Source organism: Dipodomys spectabilis, unplaced genomic scaffold (assembly GCF_019054845.1).
Source record: "Dipodomys spectabilis isolate Male_0828 unplaced genomic scaffold, ASM1905484v1 ptg000018l, whole genome shotgun sequence".
Taxonomy (NCBI): Eukaryota; Metazoa; Chordata; class Mammalia; order Rodentia; family Heteromyidae; genus Dipodomys; species Dipodomys spectabilis.
This window is the reverse complement of record NW_024870695.1, coordinates 14493829-14502438: the sequence shown is the minus strand read 5'-3', so window position 1 is coordinate 14502438 and position 8610 is coordinate 14493829. Positions and strand designations below refer to the sequence as shown.

At 53.2% G+C, this 8610-nt stretch overlaps 1 protein-coding gene across 1 annotated transcript; it reads left to right on the top strand.

Moving 5' to 3' along the window:
• The first annotated feature begins 2046 nt into the window (after positions 1-2046).
• Positions 2047-3214, top strand: Sp6 (Sp6 transcription factor). The gene has a single exon (XM_042674132.1). The coding sequence runs from the start codon at positions 2073-2075 to the stop codon at positions 3210-3212; it is 1140 nt and encodes a 379-aa protein (XP_042530066.1). The 5' UTR covers positions 2047-2072; the 3' UTR covers positions 3213-3214.
• The last annotated feature ends 5396 nt before the right edge of the window (positions 3215-8610 follow it).

Here is an 8610-nt window from a genome sequence, read left to right as displayed (position 1 = left end):
CTTTCTTGTGGTGAAGCTGCCAGAGCCTGTGTAGGCGCCCTGGCTCTCCGCGGTACTGCGTGTCTCTCTCTAGTCCCAGAGGCAAAAGGTGGTCGGGTCACCTGAGACCCGAGAAGGAAAAGATGGAGAAGCCGGTTCTCTAAGTGACTGGCCTTCTCCCCCACCATTACAGAAGGCTCCTAGGCTTTAGGGAGAGGTGGTGAGAAGATTACAACTAGATTACAACTATGTGGTGGGGAAAGGGGTGAGGGTCTCTCTCTCTCTCTCTCTCTCTCTCTCTCTCTCTCTCTCCACAGTCTTGATGTTTAGGTCAGTCTGGCTTCAAGCTCACAAGCTCTTCATCTTCCTACCTCAGGTTTACAAGCCTGCGCCATCCCTCCCCAACTGGGTGTTCAGGTTTCTGCTGGGCCTGTAGGTTTCTAGTGGTTTACAGAGTTACAACCAATGGTCCCAGAGACCTGGTTCATAGACCACACAGTACTGTATGGTAGGTTTTTTTTTTTTTTTTCTGGTTGAATAAATCGACATCCTTATTCAAATCACAACTCCAAGTTTGGTTTTCTTTCTTTCTTTCTTCCTTTCTTCCTTTCTTTCTTTCTTTTTTGTCCATCATGAGGCTTGAACTCTGGGTCTGGGCACTGTCTCTCAGCTCTTCAGCTCAAGGCTAGTGCTCTTCCATTTGAGCCACAGTACCACTTCTGGTTTTCTGGTGGTTAATTGGAGGTAAGAGTCTCACCGACCTTCCTGCCCAGGCTGGCTTTGAACTGCGATCCTCAGATCCCAGCCTCCTGAGTATTACAGTAGGATTAAAGGTGTGAGCCATCAGTGCTGGACTTGGTTTTCTTTTAAAATGAGTTTGTTGTTAATAGTGCTGTATGTTAGGATCATCTGAGTAGCTTTAACAAATTGTGCATGACTCTTATAATCGCTGGGCAATTCTTAAGAGCAATTCTTGCTCTTAAGTTTTGTGATTAGGATTTTACTTGCAGCCCTCCTCTTTCTGGATTCCGGATCCTACATCCCTTGAGGGGGTGTCAGTTATACCCTCCTGAGTTGTTGGCGACTTCTTCCCCAGGGAATCTGACCCTTCCCTCCCCTTGTTTCTGGGTCTTTCTTAGCTTGAAGATGGGCATAGGTACCTCCAGAGTTGGCTAGCACTGTTGGGGGTCAGGAGCAGGAAAGAGGATTTGGCTTTCTCTAGTGGAAGCAACTGTCCCAAAGCTGGCACATAGCTACACTGCCAGGAGAAATGCTGGTGTGGAAGTGGGTTTCTTCAGACAGAGTCAACCAAGCCAGGAAGGAAGCAGGGGATAGTATGTACAGAGATGAAATGTTCTTCCTGCTGCGGAGGCTGGTAATGGTATGAAGACCTGCTTTGGGCTTTTTGAAAACTCCAGCTTTCTGTTTCAGAAGCACCCTTCCTCTCCAATTGGTGTCCTAATTAAACTAGGGAAGCAGAGGAAGTCTAAGATCATCCATGTGAGCTGGCAGCATGTCTGCAGGGGACAAATGCCATTGCCAGTTGGAGTAGCAGGCACTGTCATCTATGATCTGGGTCCTAGGTGCAGGATCCTGTGCTCCTGGGGAGACTCTGTTTGCAACCCTTCTTGCATGCCCAAACTTAACTGATCTGAAGTACGGGACCAGAGGAGTATTCTTTTGCACTTTGTGGCGTGTGTGTGTGTGTGTGTGTGTGTGTGTGTGTGTGTGTGTGTAAGATCTGGGTTAGGAGGTAAAGTGTGCGGGCTATTTGCCTCACTTTTGGGGGGTGGGGTGGGGTGGGTTGTGGGGCTTGAACTCAAGACCTATCTCTGAGCTTTTGTGATCAAGGCTAGTAGTGCTCTCCCACGTTGAGCCACGCATGACTCTGCTTCCAGTTTTCTGGTGGTTAATTGAAGATAAAAGCCTCACAGATTTCCCTGCCCGGGCTGCCTTGCGATTCTAAGATCTCAACCTCTTGAGTAGCTAGGATGACAGGCGTGAGTCACCAGCGCCCCGGCTCACTTCTTTTCTTTGCCTCCTGTAGCTTCCATCTGAGGTGTCCCTGACCCCACCCACCCCGGATCCCGGCAATGCTAACCGCTGTCTGCGGCTCTCTGGGCAGCCAGCACACGGACGCGCCGCACGCTTCGCCGCCGCGCCTCGACCTGCAGCCTCTCCAAACATACCAGGGCCACACGAGCCCGGAGGCCGGGGACTACCCCTCCCCGCTGCCGCCTGGGGAGCTGCAGAGCCTCCCGCTGGGCCCGGAGGTAGACTTCTCCCAGGGCTATGAGCTGCCAGGAGCCTCCTCGCGGGTGACCTGCGAGGACCTGGAAAGCGATAGTCCCCTGGCCCCGGGACCCTTTTCCAAACTCCTGCAGCCGGACATGTCACACCATTATGAATCCTGGTTCCGGCCAACTCATCCAGGCACCGAAGATGGCTCGTGGTGGGACCTTCATCCCGGCACCAGCTGGATGGACCTCCCCCATACCCAGGGTGCGTTGACCTCACCTGGCCACCCGGGGGCGCTCCAGGCCGGCTTGGGGGGCTACGTTGGAGACCACCAGCTCTGTGCCCCGCCGCCCCACCCGCACCCGCACCACCTCCTCCCGGCCGCCGGAGGGCAGCACCTCCTGGGGCCGCCCGATGGGGCTAAAGTCTTGGAAGCCGCGGCGCCGGAGTCCCAGGGTCTGGATTCCAGTCTGGATGCGGCGGCCCGCCCCAAAGGCTCCCGCCGATCGGTGCCTCGCAGCTCGGGCCAGACCGTGTGTCGCTGTCCCAATTGTCTGGAGGCGGAGCGACTGGGAGCTCCGTGCGGGCCGGACGGGGGCAAGAAGAAGCATTTGCACAATTGCCACATCCCCGGCTGCGGGAAAGCCTACGCCAAGACGTCGCACCTGAAGGCGCACCTGCGCTGGCACAGCGGCGACCGCCCCTTCGTGTGCAACTGGCTCTTCTGCGGCAAGCGCTTCACGCGCTCCGACGAGCTGCAGCGCCACCTGCAGACGCACACGGGCACCAAGAAGTTCCCGTGCGCCGTGTGCAGCCGCGTCTTCATGCGCAGCGACCACCTGGCCAAGCACATGAAAACCCACGAGGGCGCCAAGGAGGAGGCCGCGGGAGCCACCCCCGGCGACCCCAAGGCCGGGGGCACCGTGGAGCCCGCCGGGGGCAAAGGGAAACGGGAGGCCGAGGGCAGCAGCAGCGCAGCAGGGCCCTCCAACTGAGCGCTCTCCCCGCCCCCCAGATCCCGGGGTGCCATCTCCCCGCCCGGCTCCTGGGGACATCTCCAAAGAGTCCCCCTAGCCCGACGCTGTTAGGGATGTCCCCTTGAGGAAGGGGGAGGGCTGGTTATTTATTAAGGGGGAGGAAAAGTGGGGAGGGGGGGCACGGGGAGACGGGCTAGGGGGTTTTGTTGTTTGATTTTTAGTCTGGGGCAGGATGGGGTGCGGTTGACTGAGCTTTAGGAGTTGTGCATACCCCTCCGTTCTTCCTTCGCTATTTCACTATCTCCCCACCTCCCCTCTCCCTCCTCTCCCCCACCCCAGGCTGGGCAGCTGGGAAGGGGCACCCCGATGGCCTCCGATGGTTGGAGGGGACCGGCTAGGAGCTGGGAGGAGTTAGGGGCTGGTCCGGGTTGCTGCAGGGAGCTGTCCTGACACGTCCTTAAGCGCCTTGGAGCCTGGACATAAAAGTGCCTGCAGAGCCGCCCTGCGCGCGGCCCAGCGCCCTTTCATCCCCCTTCTAGAGCTTCTGCCCCTAGGGTTTTTTGGAGGGGGAGCTGAGATGGGGGGGGAGGCTTGAGGGTCCCCCTGAGGTGTGTGTGGGGCGGGGGTGTCTGTGTAGCGTGGAGGATTCTTGCTGTTTGAGATGTTCCTCCTTCTTAATCTTTCCAGACTTGGTCTGATGGAGCCCTGGAGACCAAGGGACAGTTTCCCAGCCAGAGCTGTGTGGTGCGAGGCAGAGTTAGATGCCAAGAAGGGAACGTCTGAGCAGGGAAGTTCTCTTAGGAAAGGAAAGGGATCAGGGGTGGCCTGATAGAGGGAACTAACCTAGTCCCTCTTCAACTCTGATTCAGCCATAACACTTGGTGGTTGTTGTTTTAATCAAGTTCAGTACCCAGTCCATGACCTTCGGTTGGATTATTTTGGTGGTTGTTGTTGTTGTTTGTTTGTGCTGGTCCTGGGACTTGAACTCAGGGCCTGGGTGCTGTCCCTGAACTGCTTTTTGCTTAAGGCTAGTGCTCTACCACTTGGGCCACAGCTCCACTAGCAGCATTTTCTGTAGTTTATTGGAGATAATAATCTCATGGACTTTGCTGCCGTGATCCTTAGGCATCCTGTGGCGCCAGCTCTTTAATTGATAGAGTCCTTTGCCCTGGGTCCCCATCATTTGCCTTCCATCTGAGGAAGGATGGGAGGGGGAGGGTTAGTGGGGCTACTTGGGACTTAGATGGGGGTGTCCCAGCCGAGACGCCTTTCTCCTCCTAGTAGAGGCCTTGCACCTGTCTAGCCTCTTCTGCTCACTGAGAAGCTAGGTTCTGCTCCCTAGCTTGACCTTTCCATGCCTCCCTATGGTCCTCTCCTTGTCATCTCCCCTTCCATATGAAGGAGTTGTCCTCCCACTGGAAGGGATTCCAGGAAATTGTCCCCCTTGCCCTTTAGATGCTAGAAATACATTTGGATTCTGATCACAGGGGTGGGAAGGGTAGAAGCCCAGCCGAAGCTGAGCTAGGCATACGGAGAAGAAAATAGATATAGGGAAGGGCCTGGCAAGCCACAGGACCCTGGAGCTGGGGGTGTTCCCAGGCTTGAGGTATGGGGTCTCCAGTCTCTCTGACCTCCCCTTCCCTTTATTCCCCTCTCTCCACCCAGAACCCTCTGCAGGGATTAGTTGTGTACTGATTTTAAGTTATAAGCAAAGGGTATTTTATTTAATGTTAGGGCATGTTGTATGTGTGTGCTGCGTACCTGTGTGGATGTGGATGTGTGTATTTCTCTACTGAGCCTGGGGTCTCCTGAGACCCCCATCTTGTTCACCCCGTACAAGGTCTGGGACCTAGATCCACAGCATCTCTTCTTCTATTGGGGGTGCTTGAACCCAGGCCAAGGTCTGGGAGCTCTCTGGGAAGTAGGAGCTGGTAATCTGGGTGGGAAGAAAGTTGGGATTGAAATGGGCAGCTCCTGAAAAAAAAGGACAAGCTGACTTCAGAGCCCCCTCTCCCCCTCACCCTGGGGTAGTTTAAAAAGTAAGGTTCTTTCTTTATTCTCCCTCTTTCCCCCCACTTCCTGCTAACCCAACCAGAGTTCTTCCTCGCTGAGAGCATTGAGGACAGGAGCAGAGTTGGCCATGCCGGCAGGTTGCCTGGCCAGGTGCAGAGGGGGAGAAAGGAGGGCACCGTGGGTGTAGGATGCCTTTCTCCTCCACCCATCGAAACCAGCCACCCCCTCCCTGCATTACCAAGACAGTCTTTTCCAGTGACCATTCTAAGGGGAACTCCCACAAGGGTGGTGGGGGGGGGGGACCCGGATGTTCCCCCTTATAGAGGCCCTGAGCCCTAAGCTACATAGGTACCAGGGCTTTGGGTAGGTTTTCTTCTGCTCTCCCTCTTTCATAGATCTAGGTTTCTTGGCTGCCTGTCCTTCTAGGTAGCCCCCCCTAGAGGAAAATGTAGGAATTTTTTTTCTTTAACTGCTGTGAACCCACTTTGGGGGGGGAGGGATGGAGGCAGAAACAGCCTGTGTGCGTGGTTTTTTTTTTTTTTTATGCAACAATAAAGTCATCAACCACATCATTGCTTCATTTGTCTTCTAGCTTGCTGTCCTTTTTTGACTCAGTATCCCTCAGAAGTGAGGACCAGGTCTGGGCTAGTGGAGTGGACCTTGCCCTTTGATCCTGAAACCTTCCTCATTTGGCTGGGTCAGAGCTGGGCTCTGATCCTACCTTGTAGGGTTACAGGGAGGGTAGAGAGCTGTCGACTGGGCCTGCCCCTCCCTGGTCTTTCCCTGTAGGGATGAGAAGTTTCTAGATAGTTCCTTCCTCTACCAAAAGTTCCCAACCTCTTTCCCCTTCCCTACAAGCACCCTAAGAAGGGGATCCTTCCCTTCCAATTCAGGCCTCTTGGCTCCCTTCCCGCCCCCCCATGGGAGCATGCATGTCAGCCAGTCCCTCTGGCTGTGAGCAAGGTGGGGGTGAGTGACAGCGATTTCTTCACCCAAGATGATCCCTATCACAGACAAGGCGATGAAAGGCAGCCAAGATATCTGATGGGCTGCCGCCCAACTGGAAAGTATGAGGGAAAGGTTGCTACTACAACTCCCAGCTAGAGACCTGCCATACTTACACAACTCCTCTGCTCATAAGACAGACCCTCACTGCATCCACGGTGCCTGTTCTCCAAGAGGCGTGGAAATGCCCATCTGTAGTACAAGGGTCTCCGGCGGCCCCGGTGATTGGTACTCGGCTGTTGTCTAGTTTACATCAACAAAGCTCACATGGAGGATTCATTCTTGGCTCTAGAGAGCCAGAGATGAATTGGTTCTTTCCTCTTCCATCCCCTCCTCCCCACAATTGTACTATTTTCATTCACTTAGTGGATTCCTATTTCCCAAACTCTACCTCTCACCTAATTTCTTCAGCCAAATCTGGCTCCCAGGTTGGTCCATCCTGTCCTTTATCTGGATGATTCTGCTACAGATCTCAAGACAGCCTTGGAAAGAGGACATCAGGAGGATTGAAAGGTTATGGAGTAAAATGCCCAGATTTGGGGAGGTCAATTCTTTGTTTCTAACTGCTCTTGGATTTAGCAGCCTGGGGAGAAGAGGGCCACCCTCCTCACTTCTGCCTGAGGCAGTACTGTGTAGCAGCTCTTTAGTCTTCTTGATTGGGGTGGGGAGAGTTAGACCCTAGGAACCTCTTCTCTCCAGGTCCCCTCCCCCCCCCCCAGTCCCTACCCCCAGGGTACAAGAGGGCAGCTGTGGGGCCGGCTGGGCCTGTCTGGGCAGGGCAGAGGCTGCCCCTCCTCCCCTTACAACTCCTCCCAGCTGACCTGCATTCTTAGCAGGGGCCTTTGGTGGGGCTCTGACACTTTTCTGCTTGTTTGCAATGCTGCCTGGCTGGCCTAGCGCCCCTCTCCCCTCCACCGAGCCCAAGGTCACCTCTGACCCCTCAAATGAGGCACCTAGGCAGGATGATCTTGAAAAAGCCAAGTGAGTCAAGGAAATCAGCACCTGTGGGTTGACCTGCTGGGTGACCTCTCTGATCCTTCCAAGTGGAGTGAAATTCCTCTAGAGTGGGTGAATGAAGTTAGGAATGGAAACGTGACACAGAAGGCAGCCTTGGGAACCAAGCCTCTAGATGAGCTGCAGCAGCAGAAGGAATCCTTCCTCCTCCTGCTGCCTGCGCCTGTCCCCTAGCGGGCATTCAAGAAAGTACAGCTTCCTGCACACTGCCAGTGTCACCGATGTTTTGGGGCACAGAGCCTTGACATTTGCTGCTGGAATGACACCCGATGGTAACTTCACCGGCCCTCCTGGATGATGCACCAGATACACCCATTGCCATCCCACTAATCCTAGCATTAATCTGATTGTTTAGCAATGAGGGTAGGTTTGAAAGAAATCTTAGGGACAAAACTCCACCAAGAAACTGCTCACAACTAATAAAGTAATAAAGTCACAGGATCCAAAACCAGCACACAAAAATCAATCGCATTTCCATATACTAACCACAAAATATCTTTTAGATCAAGAAAATAATCTCATTTACAACAGTTACGAGAAATACTTAGGGATAAAATTAACCAAGGAGGGGGGAAATCTGCACACTGAAAACTAAGACATTGATGGAAGAAATAGAAGGGAGGAAAAACAAAACAGAAAAATGGTCCATGTTCATAGATTGGAAGATTTAATATTGCTGGAGTGTGCATACTCCCAAACCATTTACAGACTGACTGCCAACCCTAGAAGCAGAGCACGTGCATTCCTGCAGGGTTTTACCAAGCAAAAGATACATTTGTTTAACTGCTGGCTAGGGAGATTGTTGAGTTGGAAGATAAGGACATCTTAGATCTGATTCCACCTCTGAACTGCTCTGTGTCTCCCTTGCCAAGACTTCTCCTTTGCCATTGAGCACTATGGGTAGAGTAGGGCTTTGGGGCCTGGCTCAGTAACTCATATCCTAGTGGTCAGGAAGACTGAAGTTCAAGGCAAGCTCAGGCAAAAAGTACCCTCTGTGCAGGACTTCCCAGGCATAAACATTAGACCCTATCCCCAAAATAACTACAGTAAAGGTTCTAACAGATTCAAGCAGTAGAGCACATTTGCTTATTGATATCAGGAAGCCCTGAGTTTGTACCCCCCCTTTTCCACTATTAAAAAAAGACTTTTGGAGTCAAACTTGTAAACATCCCCACCCCTGTTTTTTTTTTGGTGTCAGTATTGGTGCTGGGTGCTGTCCCTTAGCTTTTTGGTGGTTAATTGCAGATAAGAAAAATCTCACTGGCATTGGAGGTGTGGCTTAGTTGGTATAGTACTAGCCAATGAGAAAAAGTGTCAGGTACTAGTTACTGAGTTCCAGTCCCAGTCCTGGACCTTAAAAAAAAACCTCATCATGGGGCTGGGA

What these genes read in the sequence shown, in the direction of transcription:
- Sp6 (XM_042674132.1), top strand. Translation starts at nt 2,073, where the DNA reads ATGCTAACCGCTGTCTGCGGCTCTCTGGGCAGCCAGCACACGGACGCG.